The sequence below is a fragment of the Durio zibethinus genome, chromosome 20 (genome assembly GCF_047325235.1).
Source record: "Durio zibethinus cultivar Kanyao isolate XHJ-2024 chromosome 20, ASM4732523v1, whole genome shotgun sequence".
Classification (NCBI taxonomy): domain Eukaryota; kingdom Viridiplantae; phylum Streptophyta; class Magnoliopsida; order Malvales; family Malvaceae; genus Durio; species Durio zibethinus.
Genome location: NC_143181.1, coordinates 2420262 through 2441029, shown reverse-complemented (window position 1 = coordinate 2441029; position 20768 = coordinate 2420262). Strand labels below are relative to the sequence as shown.

The following is a 20768-nucleotide window of genomic DNA, read 5'->3' as shown; positions in this document are numbered from 1 at the left end:
TACCTTCTTTGTGCTGTTCAGCGTGTGATCATGATGCTAATTTTATTAGTCATGCTTACCTTCTGTTCTCATGGATCCTGTTAACTTAGTTTCTGAGCTTGATTTGTTTTGCAACGTTTTTTGGGGGGGCTTGGGGACATTATTATCTTTCATAAGGGGACTGCAATGGTGGTGCTTTTGGGGTCCAACCAAGTATCAAGATCTTTGAGACAGCTCCTTCACTTGCAGACCACCAAATGGTCCCCTTATGAAATTGCTCCTTTATATGTTTTCTGCTTGCGTTGCCTGTTATGTGATTTTAGTTAATTAATAAGCATTATAACTTGAACATAAATTTCTTTTCTTTTTTTATTTTCATCTTTGTTTTCTTCCTTTTATCCTTTTTGCGCTTATATTTTTAACATACGCGTATGATCTACCGACTTACTAGGGAATTTCTTGTGTGTGACTCCCAGGGAAAATACACATGTCACTGTTGTTTTACTTATAAATGAAGCAGTTGTTGCTTCCTATGAAACAAAAGTGAATGGCAACTGGCTTGCTTTAGTATTATGTATCTCCGTCTTTCGAATCCTTTGTTGTGATTGAATCGAGCTGTCCAGAGACGGTGAAATTGCAGAAAACCAATATTTTCTCTTTTCTTTTCCTTAGTGCTTTCATCAATTTGTTCAGATTGGAGCATATCTTTCAAATGGTCCAACAATACATACATCCAAATCCAGTGGCTAGGAATGACCTGGTGGGCCTGGGTTATCATTTTTCTGATCTTTTTTAATGGTAGTTGTGTACGTGGACGCCCTGTTTGCCTCCAATTAGGAATTGTTGATGGACGGAAAGAGGAAAAAGAAAACACAAAAAGAGAAAAAGATAAGAAACAGAAAACAAAGCAATGGCCGTTACACTTGGAAGAGGCTTCCTTGTTCAGCCTTGCTACTCATCCTTCTTTCCTAACAAAATATACAAACCCTCATTGGGTGCAGGAAGCTCATTTTGGTCAACTCCTGCCCCTCGACGCTATGGACAGATTGCAGTTCAAGCCCAGCGGCGGCCAACTTGGCTCCCTGGACTTGACCCTCCGCCCTATCTGGATGGAACGTGAGCCACTAGCCCACAGGAAAAGTTCTAGACAATAGAATTTCGTAACAACATGAAAACCTTTTTTTCTAAGTTTTTTTCTTTCTTTTTATTTTTTTTCTAATCCAGTTTGGCCGGAGATTATGGGTTTGACCCACTTGGGCTTGGAGAAGACCCAGAGAGTTTGAAGTGGTACGTTCAGGCAGAGTTGGTCCATGCTCGCTTTGCAATGGCTGGAGCTGCTGGAATTCTTTTCACTGATGTAAGTGTCTCCCAAACGATCTTCCAGGGCACGGCATATTTCCATTCCTTGAAGAGACGTTTGACTATTTGTGCTGTTTACTTACACAATAGCTTTCTGTTGTTGGCATTCTTCCAAATGGATTGTTTGAACTTCCCAGTTTTAACGTCCATCACGGATTTTTGATGACATATTAGGACTTTATTGCAGTTACTACGCGTTACAGGGATCCGCAACTTACCAGTTTGGTATGAAGCTGGTGCAGTGAAATTTGAATTTGCCAGCACAAGAACTTTGTTAATTGTCCAGTTGCTTTTGATGGGGTAGAATACCATGGCAGAAATTTTTTTTTTGTGTCAATCGAAACAAAACCTCCCAACTTCTTTAGATATGCACTGCATTTTTGTTTGGGTTAATTCCTTCTTTTTTTTCTTGGCTTGCTATTTATGCGAACAGGTTTGTTGAAACTAAAAGGTACATGGATTTCGTTAGTCCAGGTTCTCAAGCCAAAGAGGGATCTTTCTTCGGATTGGAAGCCTCACTAGAAGGTTTAGAACCTGGGTAAATTTTCCCTTCCTATCCCCAACTCTAGGAAGTTGTCACCCATTAGCTTGAAAATCTTTTCAAAAAGAAAATAAAAAAAATCATCTTCTTACTTCACAAAGAGCTAAATTTACATTTTGATTTCATGCTTCCCAGCTACCCTGGAGGTCCTCTGTTAAACCCTCTTGGTCTGGCTAAAGATATTAAAAATGCTCATGAGTGGAAGCTTAAAGAGATAAAAAATGGTTTGTTTTGCCTAATTCTTCCTTTCACTTACTATCATTTCCTTATTACTATTGTGATTTCCTTTATACAAGTTCTGAGACCTAGTGTCTCATACAGGACGACTGGCAATGATAGCCATGCTCGGCATCTTTGTGCAAGCTCATGTCACTCATGCAGGTCCAATTGATAACCTTATGGAGCACCTTTCAAATCCATGGCAAAAAACTATTATTCAAACCCTTGCTAACTCTAGTTCTTGAATGTAAAAGGTGGGCCTTTTTCAACTTTGTCATTGGCTTTAGTAGGATGAAACATTACTCTTTGTTTATATGCTGTATGCAAATGAAGATTTATGATACACAGTTCAGAGATGGTGAAAATGACATCCAAATGCCTATCATTATCTGAGATCAGGCGTAAAATTCTTATGGCTTAAGAAATTGTTGTAAAATTCATACCTTTTGTTATTCATTTTGTTTTGTTAGTTAGAATCCATACAATTTCATAGTTGATATCATTCAATTGCTGTTTTTCAAAGAAAGTAGCTTTAAATCTGAAGTTTAATTCATTTGTTTCTTCAATTGCGACATTGGAGTTTAAATTCCAAAATCTATAATGTTTTTTCCTATCTCAGTGGCCTTCTTTATATTAAAAAAAAAAAAAGCTTTGAAATTTCGTAAAATAAACACAAGGCAAAGAAAACCAAATTCTTTGATCATTACAAACTTATATCACTTTTGCAAGAGTTGACGTGCAAGCGTCTCAAAGCCTATATAGAAACATCATTATTACTTCCTCCAGATCCTCCACCCATACGCAATACTTTCCCGTAAGCAAAAATATGTTCTCGACTTTATCATACATCAAATAATCACTAGAATTTACACTCGAGTAAAAATCTGTCACTATCTTATCGAACATTTATGGCCACTGTGGCAACCCCCCCCCCCCCCCCCCCCCAAAAAAAAAAAAAAGGCGATGTAAAATCACAACAGCAAATATAACACAGCACTTTATTGACTACTTACGTGGACTTGGATGAATTTGTCTTTTTTCTGGCCAAAACCATGACAAACTTTGGGAACAGTGACTTTTTCTTTTTCTTTACAACCTGTACTTCCTTAGCTGATTCAGTTTCTGTTTTATTCCCATGGACATGTGCCTTTGGACTTGCTAGAATGCCGGCAGGAGTAGCAGGTATAGCTACAGGTACAGGTTCAAAGTTGTTCGTTTCTTTCTTTCCTTCAAAACTTGCCCTTGGTGGGTTTTCTCCATGACTCAATTCAGTAGCCTTTCGCCGCTGCTCATGTTCAGCCCTCCACTTTCTCAATTCCTGCTCTATACCTAACTTTCCTTCCTTGGCCTTCTCAGCCTTCTCCATAGCAGTTTTTAGTGCTTCCTTTCTTTCAGCCATCTCTCGATTTGCTTCTTCCAGTTTTTCCAAGCTTCTTGACTCGGATTGCTTAGCTACCTCAATTTGAGAAACGGCAGCTGCCACTCTCATGTTGGCCTGTTCCTCTGCCTCATGTGCACGTTTACTGAGCTCATAGTAATCCTCTATGGAAAGCGTTACACCAGCAGGTGAATCGACATCATTGGTGCTTTGAGCTGATTCACTCTCTTGCAAAGCTTTGATAGCAGCTAAAGCTAACTTCTCGGAAGCGTTGGCAGCCTCCATCTCCTTTTGAGCTGCAAGTAATCTACTCTCCATGGTACTTGCTCCAGCCTTTGCTTGCTCTTCTTCTTCCTTTGCTTTGCGCAGCTCTTCACGAGCCATTTGAGCCAGTGACTTGGCCTCGTCAGCCTCTTGTACAGCCTTCTGCAGTTGCTTCGGCAGCTCCACCATTTTCTCTCTGGCCTCTTTTTCCTTCATCTGGACTACGGCTATTTCTGACCGAGTCTTGTCCAGCTCAGCTTCCAGAGAAGCAACAGCAACCGAAGCCATTCCTTCTCTCTGCTTAATGGTGGCAAGAGCAGACTTTTCCTTTTCAAGCTCTGATTTTAATGAAATAGTAGCCACCTTCAAACAATCCACTTCTGCAGTTCCTTTTTCTATATTGAGCTTCACCTCTTCAAGTTCCTTCTTTGCTGCAGCAATTGCAACTTGTATATCAGTGTGAGTTCTTTTCTCTGATGTCTGTGACTCATCATTGGAGTGTCCATCGGTTTCCTCCTTAAGTTTGTATTCCATATAAGCAGCTAATTCAGCTTTCAGATCAAGTAGCAGGGCTGAAGCAGTGTCTAGGTTTAATTTCAGCTCCTTCGCTGAATGGATTTGCTGATTCAATCTCTGGAGCTCTTCTTCAGCCTGCTTTAGTTCCTTTTCCCAATGATGATTATCTTGGTCTCGGGCCATAGCTGCTCCAATCCTTTTCTCTTCTGCCTCCAAATGTGCAGCATGTGCAGACTCTAAGGACTCCTTTGCGGCAATCAGCTCAATAGTCAATTCTTCCACGGTCTTCTCAACCTCTTTTGAAGTAGAAACAGCCTCTTCAGCTTTCTTAATAGCTACGTCTCTCTCAATCATCAAAGAAGCGTATTCCCTTCTTAGTGCTTCCAACACTTCTTTAACAGATTTCAGCTCCGAAACTGCAGCTACATGCCTAGCTTTAGCAACTTCAAGCTGTGCCTTTGCAGCAACACTAGCCTCATCAGCAATACCTTGTTCCATCTCCTCCACCCTGAGCTTTGCAAGTTCAGAGTCTTGTTTTGCCTGATGCTCTTCAGTTTGTGCTCTCTCCAGGCTTAGCTTTAGCTCTTCTATTAGTCTCTTTGTGCTGTCCAGCTCCTTTAATACTTGGATCTTTGCCTCTTCAGCCTCCTCTGACCGTTTCTTGTATTCAGGCATCTCCTCCTGTACTTTCTCAAGTTCTTGTTGTACAAGCTTGCGTCTCTATAGCCCAAAAAGAAATTTTAAGTTACACGAACAAAGTAGGCAGAGAAAAAAAGAAAAAAAACTACAATGGTCATTAAAGTCATAGAACAAAGTTCATGATAAACAGTATTCACAAGACATGACAAAAATATATTTGCAGTAGCATTGATTATATTAACACCGCTATAAATATATCTAACATACCTCCACAGTTTGCATTCTATGAGCTTTCCAATCAACAATTCCTCCGAACATGGAAACAGCTTCTTTAACAGATTCGAAAGGTGCAGCTGTATCAATAAGACCTCTATTTACATCAACTTGCTTCGTGTGTTTAGGACTAATAGATTTTGGGGATTCAACAGTAGAACTGATAATCTTTTGATGAGGCAGAATAAGATCATTGATTTGGGATTCATGATCCCCATTTTTGGCATCTCCCGCCTTAGAGTCACTAAGCTTGGGAGAGGAGGAAATAATACCATCAAGCAGAACATGAGAACTCCCAAGAGAAGCAGCACCTTGACTCTGCTGTCCATCCAACGTATCTTGTAAGGATCCAGCAGCAACAGTGGTGACCATAAGATGGGGTTGAGTAGAATCGTTTGGTGGTGTTACATGTTGATTACTTTGGGAATCAAAGGGAGCAGAATGAGAATTTTGAGATTGTTGTTCATCAGAAGCATCTTGAATGGATCCAACAGCAATGGTGCCAACCTCAGGAAGGAGCGAAGTAAGCTCATTCAATTTCACTTCATGGGAGGAAGCAGAAGGCAAAATCATGTCATTGTCACCATTCAAAACAGAAGAATTGACAATGGAATCAGCTTCTTGAGATTGCTGGCCATCACAAACACCATGTATAGATGCAATAGCAACCCTGGTGACATCTATAGAGGGTAAAGAAAGCTCACTGGGAGATGCTACATGGTCATTTTCAGAATCTCCGATCTTTGGATTAGAAGCAGGAGGAACGCTCATGTCCTCAGTATGAATACGTGAAATGCCAACAGAACAAGTATTTTGAGATAGCTGTTCATCACAACTGTCATGTATTCCCTCAGTCCTAGAATCTTTCAGTCTACCCTGATGATCTGTCTCAGTTTGATCAATGATAAGTGATGAAGTTGAAGCTGCTCTATCTGTTGTATGGTCTTCTTGTCCTCTAATTGGGCCTCCAGAAGCATTTTGTAAAGAGGCTGGTTTACAGCTTTCCATTACTGACAAATGACTGTCAGGTTGTTTTGTTCCATTACTAATTGAACTATGGTCAGCATCTATAGAGGATAAAGAAGATTCTGAACGAGGTATCTCTTCTGCTTTTACATTCTTCATGCAGGAAAATGACAAGTAGTCCCACCAAGGTGTCTGAAACCAAGACAACAGAAACCATGTAAGGAACGAAAAAAAAAAAAAAAAAAACTCACTAGAAATCACTGCCCTAATCCATCTAATTCCTGACAAAAGGGCTAGCATGAAAATCAGCAATTATATCTTTAACATACAGAGTAAATTTCACTAAAAACAAATTAGTGCCTAAAACTGCATTCTATTATAGTAGACCCTCAATATAAGATAAGTACTATCTAAGTTCCACATTTTAAGGCAAATATGTGAGGTGGAAAGCAAGTTTTGACCAAAGAAATCAGCAATTCAAGAGTAAACAAGCATTAAAAATCACACAGTACCAGGAAAGCAAGAACAATGTCAACTCAAACTTGTTTTCCCTTGATGTTTAAGCTAACACTAGTTTAGGTGTCCCATTTCTTATCAGCTACAAATATTTAATTAAAGATTCAATCAGAAAACACTTCAACAATGGTTAATCAAATCAAGGAATGAACCAAAAATTTCAAATAACATTAATGGGGGCAAATGTTCAACAGCTCATCAAATTTAATTTCATGCAAAAGCCCCCTTTTTGGCTACTATATTCAAAATTTTCAATTAAATAGAAAAAATATACTCCAATTTTTATCCCAAATCTCTACAAACGTCAAAACCAGAACCCCATTAAATGATGCAGGCTAAGTTCAGCCCCGCAAATTAGCGTGTCTGTCTACGACACTAACTATCATTTTAATCAGCAAACAAACGTTTCTTAGATCATTCATCTGTGTAGAACACAGAATCAACAATTCCAAATATCTAATAACAAAATAAACCTTTTTACATTGATCGAAATTTAAACTCAATCCCAAAAATTTCACTAATTAATAGGGACACTCTAGGACGCATTAAAATATAATCCAAATTCATAAATAGAAGCTTCTCCATTTTCAATCCCTTCTATTTTTTTATGAGCAGACTGGCAGAACATACTACCATAATTTAATCATTATTAAAGATTTTTATGAGTATTTTCAAATCAAATTTGCTTCTTTTCGAAAGAATCCATAATCAAAACAATATTTTGAGATAAGAAGATCAATTATTATCTATAAAATTTGCTAATCCTGTATTTAATTGCTAAAGTTCTGCGAAAAAAAACAGAAAATTAATTAAAAAAGGTTAATGGAAGCTCACGGCAGGCAAATGAAGCTACTCTATTAATTAAGAAGCCATAATTGATTTGAATTGTCAATTGTTTTTGCAATTAAACATAGCAAAAATGGAAAATTAATCAAGAAAGTAAGATTGATTACTTAAGTCAACGTTATAATGAATTCATCCAACTCAAACGCCAGCAATTTCAAAGTTCTCAGAACTTCATTTCCACAAAAAAAAAAAAACCACAACATTTGCCTCTTAATTCATAACTAAAGCATCGATTAAACAGAAATTAATGGTAAGATGATTAATCGAGTTCTTTAAAAGAGAGAGAGAGAGAGAGAGAGAGAGAGAGAGAGAGAGAGAGAGAGAGAGAGAGAGAGAGGAAAGAAAGGAAAGGAACTGACCCGGATTAACCAGAAGCAAAGAGACAAATAGTGGAACGGAAGCGATTATCAGTGATCTCTGAAAATTTAAGACACGAAATTATGGGGAGAAAATAAATGAAAATAAATATCAATAATAAAAATAAATAAATAAATAAAAGGATGGATAAATTTTAGTCCTAAAATTAGAAAAATAGAAAAAAAAAAAAAAAAGGGAGAACACACGTGCCTATCTCGCCTATTCTTACAGACTATATCCATCTGTATTCTTCTCTCTCTCTCTCTCTCTCTCTATGTGGATTTTTTTTTTCTTTTTTCTTTTGTTATCTTTATTTTTTATTTTAAATTCTGAATTGGGAAATTTTTTTTTATAAAAGGGGGGATTGGTTTGTTGGATGGACAATAATTGTGCTCTGTTTGAGGGACTCTCATCTGGGATGAGAAAAAAAAAGTTGTTTTGACCACAATCCGCTGCTAAAGGCACCGTGCATCATGTGTCGACCATAACCATTGACGAGGAAAGACAAAGGAGAGAGAATGACAGAAGAGCCCCTGAAGCTTTGGAGAGTGGGCCCCAAAATATGACGTCAAAGGAGGTCGAGGAAATCCAGTCGAAAGAAGCTTCCATGGTTTGATTTTGGGTTAAGTGCGAGCCAAAGAGCGAGGTTTGCGTGAGAGTTTGGGGATGATGTAAACTAAAAAAAAAACATGAATCCCGATGTTGCCGGTGTTGTTGTTGTGTCCAAGAGAAAGTTGTCGGCAGTCACAGTGGCGGAAGAAAAGAAAGGAACCGATGAAAACATAGAACATCTATGTTTTAGGCGCATTTTGCCTCACCAAATAAATTTAATAATTCATATATTTATATTAAATAAAATATTATATTTTTTTATTATATTTTATATAAAAATTATGTATTATAATTTATATTAAATATAAAATATAAAATATAATTTTTTATTTTATTAAATTTAAATATAATTATTATTCAAAATTTAAATAATATTATTTTTATATTTTATATTTATATCGTATTATTATAATATATTTTAGTTGACAACGGCAGCAAGCTCAACCAATATCACCACACCTGGCCCTATCTGCCTCTAAGCTAACGCCACCATTGACCCCAACCCAAGGTCATGTCCTCTAAAATGCCATTTATATATACGGCTTCGTGATCGTGAGGTGTACCAACAAATAATCACCATCATCTCCAATGATTGCCAGGGCTGGCACCCAAACAATCAAATTTCTTGAGACCCTGCTTCCAGGAGAATAATCTCTCAGGTGGTTTAGACTAGCAATCAAAGAGAACAAAGTGAAAAAGGAACTAATTAAACTTATTTTTGCAGCGAATGATGGCAATTGAAGTCCTCTGTTCAATGGCTGAAACTTGCATTTGAACACAATCCCACTATTTATTTTCTTCAAGCTATGTACAATTATAACTACCCTAATTCAACTTCATATGGGAATTCTTGTCCCTGTTGTTTCTAATTTCTACATTCTATCACTGGTAAAAGCAACCACTTACAGAGAAATGTAAGTTGGTTTTCAGACCCAAAAAAAAATGTAGCTCTCATTGATGTCTTTGTGTTCTTCACCATCTACAAGGAGCTGTGAGGCTCAAGTAAAACATGGAGCATCAAGTAAATTCTCTGCTGCAAATATTGTACAAAGTAACCTGTACGGCTGTAACCAATGTCTCATACAAATAATATATGAGGTATAACTATCAACACATAAATTATATGGAAAAACATCTCGCTATTATGTGTTCCTACAAAGGAAATTAACAAAAATATTTATCAGAAAAAAGGAAATTGAAAGAAAGAAACATCACAAATTTCTATTCGATCAAATTTTTTCGTCTTGGATCTTTAATATAGATCCTCCAATGCTCATCTTTGAACCCAGCCTCTCCAGCCATTTTTCTATCCCAATCCAATTCAATTTTTCTTTGCTTTGTTAACCCACAAAACTTCTGCAACTTCTCATCCATGGCGTCATGAAACTTCCACCATCTCTGACGGGCCACATCGCTGGCGTAAACACGTTGATCCCCTATGTTCCAGTTACAATCATAATCCCTGTAACAAAGCCAAGGCTTCAATCCCAAGTAATGAATCGCATAAAGTTGGTGGGTCAGCTGCAAAAAGCTGGTTCTTTAAAGCAGTTTCAACGGTGGTGTTGGACCAAAAATTCTTGAGAAAGTTCACTCTCCTTGGTAAACGGTGCCACCAAACGAAGACTTCATTGAGAAAACCTTGGTTCCCTCCATTGTACGACAATATTTCTTTACGTTTGTTCATTAAAAGTTCAAATGAACAATTTGATGGCTCGATCACCATAATACCCGAATTAAAAATCCAAACATCGTTGCCCGTAGCTGTCATTTGAGGGAAATGGAAAAGGAGATCAAGGTTTCGTAAAACAATGATGTCTGCATCAATGAATATGATTTTGTCATAATCCGTTAGCTGCCAGAGCCTGAACTTGCTATAGTTGTATTCATTGTCGGAGTCTTTTTCAGCTCGAGGGTTTCGGATTCTTTTGATAAAGCGAAGCTGCCAGCCGGCTGCCTCGAGAGCGTCGCGCTTTGGTTCAGAGATGGACCTGTCTAGGAGAAGGATCAGGTCACGGTTGGCGCCGGTTTTTAGGAGACTTTGGGCAAGGGCTATGGCACCGCAGACGTATGCTTCAGAAGAATGCAGCACTGTGGCATAGGCTTCACGCTTGGCGTTCTTTGTTGCCTGTTCGATCTTCGACACATCAAACACTTCATCGTTTCCTGGAATTTAGTTCATTTCCTTCTTGTCATTAACCAGTGAATAATCAATGGAATCACAAATTGCTTTGGTGCTTAGATAAGTGTACCATATATATCTTCAAATATCACCAAACTATATTAGTTAAGGCTCATCAAATTTATGAATTGCCGCAAGTAAAGTTGAGTGATAACTATATATATCAGCTGCAATTTATATATAAATATATGAAAGAAAACAAAAAGAAAACAAAAGCATAACTACTTGCTAATTATAGAAACATCAATACGCCAGCTATTCCTCTCCCTAATTACATTCTTTCTTTTTTTTTTTTTTTTCCTTCTTTCATTTTCGTCTGCCAACTTTTGTTCTTCGACTACTTGCAGAAAGCTCAGTTACTATAATATTCTTTGAAATTTTTAACAGAAGTGCTGAAGAAATTCTGGAGGGAAAAAATGGGGTTTAGTGGAACTTCATTTTATATGATGAAAAAAATTTAGAAAACACCATATAACATCTGGCGCCTGTAGCTCAGTGGATAGAGCGTCTGTTTCCTAAGCAGAAAGTCGTAGGTTCGACCCCTACCTGGCGCGCTTACTGTTTTCTACTTATGCTTGGTTTCTGAACTAAACATTTTTCTTAATGCAAGAAAATTTACAAGCAAAAACAGAAACAGAAATAGGAATTAGGATCACACCTTGTCCCCGTGATGGCAAAGCCAGCTTGGAGGAACCAATAGGCAAAGAAACTTTGTGTTAAACTTGCTACTGCCGGTTCATAGTACCACCACTCCCCTTCCTGTTTCACCAAATCATTGCATTGAAACACCTCTAACATTGGCTTGCACTTTGCTCAGGAAAACCACTTTTGTCCTCCAATTCCAATCCCTTTTCCCATTTTTAACTGCCAGGTTTGCTGCTATCAGGTGAACCTGAAGCCTGAACACGTCCCTAGCCCATCCGTCTACTGGGTACTTGCATGGCAGTTTCGCCACTATCAAGTCTATGTTATCGTACTTGTTGCAGGCTGGCATTGGCATCTCAGGGCACCTTGGCCCTTCTATTTCTTCCTCTTCATCAATCCATTCAGGAAACAGATGTTGCCATTCTAAAAGCTCTGAGACTCGCTCGAAATGTATTGGAATTGTTTCTCCATGTTTTTTCCCTTTCACTATAATCCTCATCTTCAAAGTTTACCATCCCAATCTTCAATCCTCCTCCAAAATCATCAATGAAACTTGGCACCTCTAACATGGTCAAATTTCTCTTAGGCTTTGGTTCAAGGCCTTCAGTATGTTCTCAAATTGCTTCCATCTTCACCCCTTTTTCCACCTATAGCAATCACATTCACCAAATATGAAATACCAGAGAACAGATAAACAAATCTTATATGGAAACTAACATCTGTTGCATTATAATTAAAGAAAACAATATTGAATTTGAGTCAGCTCACCTTACCTTATGATGGCACTCACGCGAGGAGCATCCAACAAGCCATGCTGCATTCTGAAAATAGACTGAAGAAGATGGGCCCAAAAGAATTGATGCATGGATAACCAGAAAAAACGCAAAAAAAACCAGGTTGATTCTGATAACCAAAGCTTTTGAAGGAGTTGCCTTGATGGTTTTATGAAAACCAAGTCCTTCACCCATCCTTGAGCAATGGTGTCCTACCCCAAATGTGAACTCAAAAAAAAAAAAATATATATATATATATACATATATATATATGTAGGTATAATTATAATCATAACAATTTTTTTATAGTTTAAAATTAAAGTACAACAATGAATTATAATGATTAAATTTTTAAAGGATTTCAGGTGTGATAGTTAAAGAGATTAATAAGAGAAAGTGAAATTTAGAGTAAAACTCAAAAGAAGTAGGATCATTTAAAAAATTCTTTTTTGAGTTGATTTAATAATTTTAGATATGATACAAAAATAATAAAAAAAATGTAAAAATAACATAATTTAAAATTTTAATAAAAATTTATATGAATTTTAAAAAAATTAAAAATATATATTTTAAAATCAATATATTAATATGAATTATAACATAATAATTTTCATATTTTATATATCTTTAACACAAAATAAACATAACATAATATATTTAATCTCATTATTTTGGTGCTAATATTTTCTAGGCAATTTCCCCTTACTTCCCAACATACCCTTTCTTGGTGCATTTAAGTACAAACTTGTACAATAAGTTGTACCTTTTCCATTTTCATAAAAATGAAATGAAGCATAAATCATCTACTCAATCTCACCAACAAAAGGTCGCAACCGCTTCTTTCCCAACTTTTTCCGATCGTTCAACTTTACTTTAAAACGGCATAGCTAATAATCATGGCTCATTTTGTTAAAGTTCATTCACCTCGATAAAAAAATTTTAAATTCAAATTCTATTGGTGATCGTTTGTTGAAGTCATATCAAATATACGATTTATAATTACTTATTTTAAATTATCAGATATGATACATTCTGTTCTGATCTGAAAAATTAAATAATTTATCTACTCCGAATTTTTTTACCCAAAAAAAAAAAATATATATATATATATATATATAATCATCTTGTCAACTTTTTTAGCTACTGATTAATTTGAACATTTGAGATGAAATAATGCCAAGATAAGGGGGTTAAAAAATAAATAAAGTGACATTATGGATGAGAAATTTAGTTGAATAATCACAAAAGGAATTTTTTTCAATGGATAGTTAAGCAGGACTGCCAACAACTATTTGGTTTCCCTGTCAACTTCCTACATGCAATTGGAAAATGTCTCTTTCGGCCGTTACTGAAATACATATGCCAGGCTCTGCCAATATCTGCTTTCTTATTTGCAGTTCGCCCTTTTTTATTTTATTTATTTATATAATGAATCAAAAAGTTAAATGATATGTGAAGATTTAAACAGGAGTTAGGCTGGCCATCGGTGTTATAACAGCTCATCTGAAATGATTTCAAAGGCAGTTTAGTACACGACCAAAGCCTAAATGAAAGGCGAACTATCAAAATTTTGGCCCCCAAGTGTCAGCTTATTGATAATTACAAACTAGGGTTTGGGGCCTTCAACATTTTCCTTTAACCATCACTGACCGTTTTGAGAACAAGCCCATCTCCAGACCCTGAAGCTGTGAAGCATGGGTACTTGAGACCAACAAATCAAAAGGGAGAAGGGGAAAAGGCATAAAAAAACACTTGGAAAGAGGAGATTCTTGGTCGCTTTGCATCATACATCGAGACTTACAGTTTATTTATGTGGGAATTAAGACTCATTTTTTGCAAACAATGTGCAAAGATATTCTCTGTTACCTTTTCTTAACACTTTTCCTTGATGATGAAGAAATCCAACAGTTATAATTAAAAGTCGAGACAATTGTCAATTCTAACTGGTAGTTGTGGTATATCAACCAAAATCCTTTCCACATATTAATGCTTTTTTAATAATTTCCTCATTCAAATGTATAGATGCATATCAATGGCCATAACTACTAGGTTTTCCTTTTACCTTTTTTTTGGGTAACACATGGAGAACCCATTGGATCTTGGACTACACAAAAGGAGGTAGCAAACTCCGATCACATAAATCCTATCTCTCCCATCCCAGACTCCAATTCAAGAGCTTTGAGTTGATGTAATTGAATTGTTTATGTTACCAAATGGACAGTCGGAAATAAAATGCATATTGCCTGTTGTACTCATATTTTCACCACGTCTTGGATGTGTTGAGAACAGCTTTTACCAGGTGGAATGAATATCAGATCCTCCCAGCCCGAGCTTTTCTCACTCATCTGCATCAAAACAAAGAGGAACACTCAGATTCCATAATGTAAATATTACATAAAACTAAGCAATTAGATCATATACCTCCATTTTCTTCAGAACATCTTCCAAGCTTCCAACCTGCTCAAACAGATCGGATTAAATGAATAGAAAGAAAAGCAAAACCAAAAACGAAAATCATTCCATTTTAAAAAGCAAGTATAGAAAGATGGAACTATTGAAAGTGTTAAGGAGAGGGGGGGTGATGTGTATGAGCTAAAAGCATAGAAGAGCAGATGCAATCTCCATAAACTTTTGCATGCAATCACTCATCCATGCGTGCATAATACAATTCGAATGCCCAAGACAGGCATATATAAATGATACCATGATATGTTGAGAAACACCAGGTCCTTTTGATGCCCTCGAAACCTTTGAAAGTTCTTTTTCAATATCTTCCTGTACAATAACAAACAAATAATAGAAACTAAGTCATGTTGAACTATTATCTTTAAATACATACAGAGCAAGAAAACGACATCTATAACAACTTGATAGATCAAGTAAACCTTATTGAAATATATTGGGCAGAAACGTTTGTTCTTCTTCCTCACAACAAGAAGGTCAGACTGTAGACAAAGACATTAAATACAAAATGAGATCTAACATTGACTTGTAGTAATATAGAAATTATTATCACAGTTCACGTCCTTCATGCACTCCTGGTATAAAAACAGCACACTAAAAGTGGCAATATCTTTCAGAAATTGTGGAGAAAGAAAATGTTCTATTTCATCAAATTAAAATAATGTTGGGAATGGTTCCTTATTTAACAACAACAATATGAGGGTCTCTACACCTTTATTCTATTGCTAATACAGAAAAAATGCTAGAGATTCAAGGGAAAAATACAATACGGCCATAATGTGAAACCATAGACATACATAAATATGCTTTGGATAGCCACTAGCCATTCATGTTTCGCATGCAATGCTAAACGAAAGGACTATCCAAGCTGAAAATTTTTAGCTATATTTCCACTCTCAAAGACATCATATGCATTTAATAAAAAATACCATACCTGGAAAACAGGAACTCCATCAAACGCACTTTTGATAGCACTAGCTTTCAGCTGATAAACATGCAAAACTATTGTGAGCAATGGTGTAAAACTCTCCAACTAAGAAAGATAATATCTTCATTCAAGTATGAACGAATCATTGTCACAACTCCATTTGAAGCATTGCTATCTTGTCTAAGCACCCAACACCCAGTCCAAATAAAAATTGACACCCAACAATCACTCTCTTACTCCTACATGAAAATCGGAACCTCTGTTTTTTTTTTTTTTTTTTCTTCATTGTCTTAAAATTCCTTATAAAAAATGGCAACAAACACAATCTAAATGAAATAAGTCTACATCATTGAGCAGCAATGTTAAACTATTTTTGGGATAATGTCATGTCCAATGCCCACAATCAGTTGAGATTTGGAAGACCATTTTTCCCTTTCAAGAACAACCTAAAACCAAATTGCATGAAACACTAACCTCTAATGCATTCTTTATTTGAACCGGATCGGGTAGAAAACGAAATGCAATTCCTTCAACCTTCAGTGAATATACCTATAATATAATTATAAAACCAGTAATCATAAAAATCAATGTTATTATTTCCAATCCAATTTTAGTTAACATTTTATTTCTATAACATAAATGATAAACCAGTAATTATAGTAAAAATCAATTCACCTGATCAAGTGTAATTGGTACTACTTTAGCATTACTTCTCAGCTCACTTCTCCGTAATCGAACCTATGACAAAATGAAAAAAAATCAACAAAAAAAGCTTTGAACTTTGCTCTAAATTTAAAAATTTTGACTAACCTGAGCAAGAAACGTCTCGGCGTCTTCTTGGCGAAAGCAAAGCAAGCCAATAGACTTGGCTCCATTGGGATCAGAGATAAGCACGAACTCATTGTTGGAGTTGCTCACTGTGTACACCGCGGTTCCGCATAGAGTTTTGGCAACCTGCTCAGGACTCAATGTCGCAGCTGCCGCTGTAGCTGCCGCAGCCTTCGGCTCGGAAACTGACGCAAAGAGCGGACGATGGCGGAAAGTCACCGGCGGGGAAAAACCGAGAGCGAAGGTAGCAGCAAGATGGTTAGTGTGGTGGAGGCGGTTAGCAAGCTCAGCGCCGAGACGGTGGATGAAGCTGGAGAGGGATAAGAGAGGGTTTGAGGGAAATGGGGGAGGTTTTGGGAATTCCATTTTTCTGAGGGGAAAAAAAAATAATGCAGTTATGAACTCGAAAATAGTTTTTTTTTTTTTTTTGTTAACGGTTGCTTTCCACGGTCCAATTCGTTTTTGGAAGTTACCTGTGGGCTTTAGCCCAATTTGAGAACTGATTTGTTGGATTGGGCTTTATTAACACTTTTAAAAATGATAAAGATTTAATTAGATTCAACAATTTAAAAACACGATACATAAACACAAATACGATACGAATATGATAAAAAAAATAAAATCTAAAACATCTAAAATTGTAATAATAATTATATATAAATTTAATAAAATAAAAAAATTATATTACATATTTTTGTATCGACACGAATTATACGATATAATTTTCGTATAAAATACGATATTAAAATATGAATTTTAATATTTTACACAATATAAATACATGAATAATTATATCTATATTTAATATTAAATAAACTTAGAGGAAAATGCAGACACAATCAGATGAAAAAACTTGGTATTTATAATCATATTGCTAAAGAGGATGCTTTTCATATAAATTTGATAAAAATAAATGTTAATATAAGTATCGAGACTTGAGGCCAGTGCTGACATGGAATTCCAACTGTATAGAATAAAAATAAATGTTGATATATCTATAACATCTGTTGTTGCTTGTATTTATTTTGAATTTCTGATCCATCAATGTTATTAGTAAGTATTGTTTTATATGCGACAATGAACTGTTAATTCAATTTTATCAAATCAATTTCGAAAATGAACTGTTAATTTAATGTTATTGAAATCGATTTCAAAAGCGAAGGTCTCAATTTAAACGTTTTATATGCTAAAGATTTTTATTTTTATTTTTTTTGGTTCAGTTGCCTTGTAGAAGACCATCTTTGACACGAAACAAGGATAACAAATTCTTTCAAAGTTAAGCTCCATTTGACTATGTTCTCTTTATTCATCCACCACCAAACGAGAGAGAGAGAGAGAGATATTCGAGTTGGTTAAGATCCCTTGATGAGGCCAATATGTCTTCTTTTTGCACACTTTCGATTTTTTTTTTTTTTTATGCTGGTTTTTCTTTATCTATCTCTCTAAGTTGGTTTTCTTTTTTAACAAATGAAAAGAAGCTAATAATAAATGGATATATATATATATTTAATATATTATCATCAGTAAATAAGATAATATTATCTCATTAATGAGATGATATCATTTGAATCATTAATAATATATATAATTTATATAATAACAATATATCAAATACAAATTTTAAAATCAAACTCAATGAATAAGGATGTATATAGTAATTACTTACTTTGGACGGAGAGAATATAATCTTTGAGAGGGTTAAGGAGAATCTTAGATTACAACACAAGCAAGAAAAGAAGCCTCATGAATTCTACCTGCCATAGTTAGTTAAAGCAAGTTTTTGCCCTAAACCAAGGCCTGTAATTCTGACTTCTAAGCTCTAATAAAAGGTGGCTCCTGTCCTACTTATATTTATGATCCTTCAAAAAGAGGGGAGTAAAGATAAGCATTAATCTTTGCACCAAAAAAAAAAAAAGGATAAGCATTAGTCCCTCATTATCCAATAATTAATCTCTTATTAATTTCAGTATATATATAGAATTAAGCTGCTTTCCCTCCAGACTCAACGGCCAAATAGAGCTATAATTAAGTTGGAAACAATGGCTGTATGGATACTAAGAAGGACTCCATGTTTACCCCTCTCAGAGGAGCAGGTGAGGGGTCTGCTGAAGAGATATGATACTAATGGAGACGGTCGGCTGAGCAAGATTGAGCTAAAGAAAGCCTTCCGTAGCCTCGGCGTTGGTTTCAGTAGTTGGAGAGCTGGAAGAGCGATCCGCCATGCAGATGCCAATGGAGATGGACTTGTTAGTGATGAAGAGATGGATGAACTGATCAAATACGCCACAAAGAGATGGGGGTTTTACATCAGCTAGGTAGTTTATAATTTGCTATAATTCCTGGCTAGCTAGCTGTTCTCAGCTTTATTTGTTTTTCTCTTGTAATTTTAGACTACAATTAGAAAGTTGTGTAGTACGTATATTTTCATGTAAAAAAGAACAATAATATTTTGTTAAATTAAATCTACTATATATACTACTTTTTCTGGTGTAAAGAAAAGGTAACTTTCTAATCCTTTATTCCATACTTTATTTCCTAAATTTTTTCTTCAAGGCATCTGGACTGTAGTGTTACTTTCTAAGTACTATATATCTATATCCTGCCTGTTAATTCATTCAAAACACAGACAGCAAGAAACCAAGAAGAAGTTAATCTTCTTAGCCTTCCTTTTTCTTTCTTTGTAACTTAATTAGTTTTTATTATGATCCACATCCTAAGTTCAATCATTTCAAACCAAAACATCAATGACACTTCTGTTCCTAAAGATATCGATAAAGCTTGCCGAAGGGCTGCACCTTGGCCGCCTGCAGTAAGCGAGGAAAAGCATGCAGCGGTGCCCGTAACTGAGGATCAGGTAAGGGGTATCTTTAATCGCTATGACGCTAACAATGATGGCCGTCTTAGCAAGCAAGAGCTTATAGACGCCTTTGCCAGCCTGGGTTCACGTATGCCTACCGTGCGAGCGTTGCTAGCGCTACATCATGCAGACACCGACCGTGATGGCTACATCACTAAGGCAGAGTTTGAGAAACTTGTAAAATATACTTTGAAACGTGGTTACATATTCAAATAGATCAATCAACAACTCAAAGTGACAGACTGACAACTTACAAGAGTTAAAATAGTTTTGGTAGCTGCTTCCTTCTTCCCTTGCAGATTAGACTAGATGGTGTTTGCTAGCTTTGGTTTTGGCCAGAAAAGGGGAGGAAAGATTTGCTATAGCCCAGAGAAGCTAAGATGAAAAGTAATTTAGTCTGTGTATATTCATCTTAGCGTGTTCTTTTTTATTGTCTGTTTTTAGATGTTTTCTGGTGTGGTGAATAGGTTGTGTATTTGTAATCTGCCACTGCAATGGATCTGTAGTTCAATATTATACATGTACCTTTTAGCAAGAGAAATATGGATGTAAGCAATATCTTTTTAATTTTTTTCCTTAATTGATATAAAGTGAAAAAAAAACCCAAAAAAAAAAGTATGAAATATAAAATTGTAAAAGGTTAAAGTATTTAAAAATGAAAAAAAACATAATTCCAAAATATTAGAAGATAAATGAAGTACAAGTATTTAGATTTTCAAATCCTCAACAATATCTCTGGATGAAGATCAGCTCCTATTACTGTCTTATAATATGCATCAGAAAAGATTAACCAATATTCAATCTAAATTGGATTGGCATTAGCTAGGCCAGAGAAAAAGCTCCAAAAAAGAGGACAAAAGAAATTTCAAAGACTCCTGGCAAATGCAAATGACCCAACATAACTACTTCAGCTTAGCACTGTCTATGGTCAGGGAGGAGGTCTAAAAGGGAGTAGAATCTGATCACTTTGCATGTGAAATTGTCTCTTAATACTTTACTCCCTCTACAATATTGCTGGAACAACAACATTTTTACAACTTGATCATGAACTTGTCCAATGGAGTTGATATTCAACATGCAACAATGTTAGTTAATTTGCTTTGTTTATAATGAAATCGTGACATCTTCCCAAAGATGATCCATCTATCTCCTTTCACAGCAAGCCACCGACCACTCCCGCCCCACCCACATCTTTAGATAAGCTTAAATCAGAATGAAATAATTATCCACATGCATTTGGTTTGGCCTAGTTGAGCAGGTATATCGTTCTTATCATTTTCATATCGTTGGCCAATATGTTAGATTCAGATGCGAGGTTAATTTTAGCTTTTAGAACTGAAAATAATCAGAAAGTTATTCTTTGCTAACACATCGTTTAAGATAAACTAAGATAAATGCCTTGCTTTAATAAAATCCATCGAATTTGGATATGCTTATCTCCTCGCATTTCTCAACAGAAAAAAAAAATTCTTTATTCTAGTTTGTTATATGAATCGTAGTGAAAATCTCTCACGGTAATTAAAGTAAATTCCCAAATCTTTGGACGGCATCAATGGACCATGCTTTTACTGCTTTATTCACCATAAAGCATCCTCTTTTCCTTCCAAAATGAACAAGATGAGGCTTCTTA

General features: G+C 35.8%; 4 protein-coding genes, 1 non-coding gene and 1 pseudogene across 6 annotated transcripts; 3 read left to right on the top strand and 3 right to left on the bottom strand.

Annotated features, from left to right (window-relative positions):
• Positions 1 to 300: 300 nt before the first annotated feature.
• On the top strand, positions 301 to 3029 carry LHCA5 (photosystem I light harvesting complex protein 5). The gene is made up of 6 exons (XM_022916453.2): positions 301 to 1095; positions 1204 to 1336; positions 1526 to 1638; positions 1772 to 1876; positions 2015 to 2103; positions 2201 to 3029. The coding sequence occupies exons 1-6, from the start codon at positions 890 to 892 to the stop codon at positions 2341 to 2343; spliced, it is 789 nt and encodes a 262-aa protein (XP_022772188.1). The 5' UTR covers positions 301 to 889; the 3' UTR covers positions 2344 to 3029.
• On the bottom strand, positions 2779 to 7930 carry LOC111315432 (protein WEAK CHLOROPLAST MOVEMENT UNDER BLUE LIGHT 1-like). Its single transcript, XM_022917136.2, has 3 exons — positions 7856 to 7930; positions 5163 to 6326; positions 2779 to 4976 (listed from the first exon to the last, which is right to left on the bottom strand). Exons 2-3 carry the CDS (start codon positions 6291 to 6293, stop codon positions 3108 to 3110), a joined length of 3000 nt encoding a protein of 999 aa, XP_022772871.2. The 5' UTR covers positions 6294 to 6326; positions 7856 to 7930; the 3' UTR covers positions 2779 to 3107.
• A 1701-nt stretch (positions 7931 to 9631) lies between these two features.
• LOC111314843 (UDP-glucuronate:xylan alpha-glucuronosyltransferase 2-like) lies at positions 9632 to 12281 on the bottom strand (annotated as a pseudogene).
• On the top strand, positions 11126 to 11198 carry TRNAR-CCU (transfer RNA arginine (anticodon CCU)). Its single transcript has one exon. It is a non-coding gene; the product is annotated as a tRNA-Arg (tRNA).
• Positions 12282 to 13992: 1711 nt separating the features above from the next.
• On the bottom strand, positions 13993 to 16708 carry LOC111314841 (protein TIC 22, chloroplastic-like). Of its 2 annotated transcripts, XM_022916451.2 has the most exons (8): positions 16264 to 16708; positions 16129 to 16191; positions 15928 to 16002; positions 15460 to 15510; positions 14948 to 15007; positions 14766 to 14837; positions 14484 to 14519; positions 13993 to 14407 (listed from the first exon to the last, which is right to left on the bottom strand). In XM_022916451.2, the coding sequence occupies exons 1-8, from the start codon at positions 16645 to 16647 to the stop codon at positions 14315 to 14317; spliced, it is 834 nt and encodes a 277-aa protein (XP_022772186.1). In that variant the 5' UTR covers positions 16648 to 16708; the 3' UTR covers positions 13993 to 14314. The 2 variants fall into 2 exon arrangements, with proteins under 2 accessions (XP_022772186.1, XP_022772187.1); XM_022916452.2 differs by lacking the exon at positions 14948 to 15007 and having other exon boundaries at positions 14096 to 14407; positions 16264 to 16677.
• A 1257-nt stretch (positions 16709 to 17965) lies between these two features.
• On the top strand, positions 17966 to 18968 carry LOC149513033 (polcalcin Cyn d 7-like). Its single transcript, XM_089749555.1, has one exon. It carries the CDS (start codon positions 18321 to 18323, stop codon positions 18594 to 18596), a length of 276 nt encoding a protein of 91 aa, XP_089605681.1. The 5' UTR covers positions 17966 to 18320; the 3' UTR covers positions 18597 to 18968.
• Positions 18969 to 20768: the final 1800 nt, after the last annotated feature.

Coding starts and splice junctions, on each gene's coding strand:
- LOC111315432 (XM_022917136.2), bottom strand. CDS start 6,293: ATGAAGAATGTAAAAGCAGAAGAGATACCTCGTTCAGAATCTTCTTTA. Junction 4,977..5,162: donor ATAGAATGCAAACTGTGGAG/GTATGTTAGATA, acceptor TTTGGGCTATAG/AGACGCAAGCTTGTACAACA.
- LOC149513033 (XM_089749555.1), top strand. CDS start 18,321: ATGGCTGTATGGATACTAAGAAGGACTCCATGTTTACCCCTCTCAGAG.
- LHCA5 (XM_022916453.2), top strand. CDS start 890: ATGGCCGTTACACTTGGAAGAGGCTTCCTTGTTCAGCCTTGCTACTCA. Junction 1,639..1,771: donor GTCCAGTTGCTTTTGATGGG/GTAGAATACCAT, acceptor TTATGCGAACAG/GTTTGTTGAAACTAAAAGGT. Junction 1,877..2,014: donor CTAGAAGGTTTAGAACCTGG/GTAAATTTTCCC, acceptor CATGCTTCCCAG/CTACCCTGGAGGTCCTCTGT.
- LOC111314841 (XM_022916451.2), bottom strand. CDS start 16,647: ATGGAATTCCCAAAACCTCCCCCATTTCCCTCAAACCCTCTCTTATCC. Junction 15,511..15,927: donor AAATAAAGAATGCATTAGAG/GTTAGTGTTTCA, acceptor CATGTTTATCAG/CTGAAAGCTAGTGCTATCAA. Junction 14,838..14,947: donor GCCCAATATATTTCAATAAG/GTTTACTTGATC, acceptor GTTATTGTACAG/GAAGATATTGAAAAAGAACT.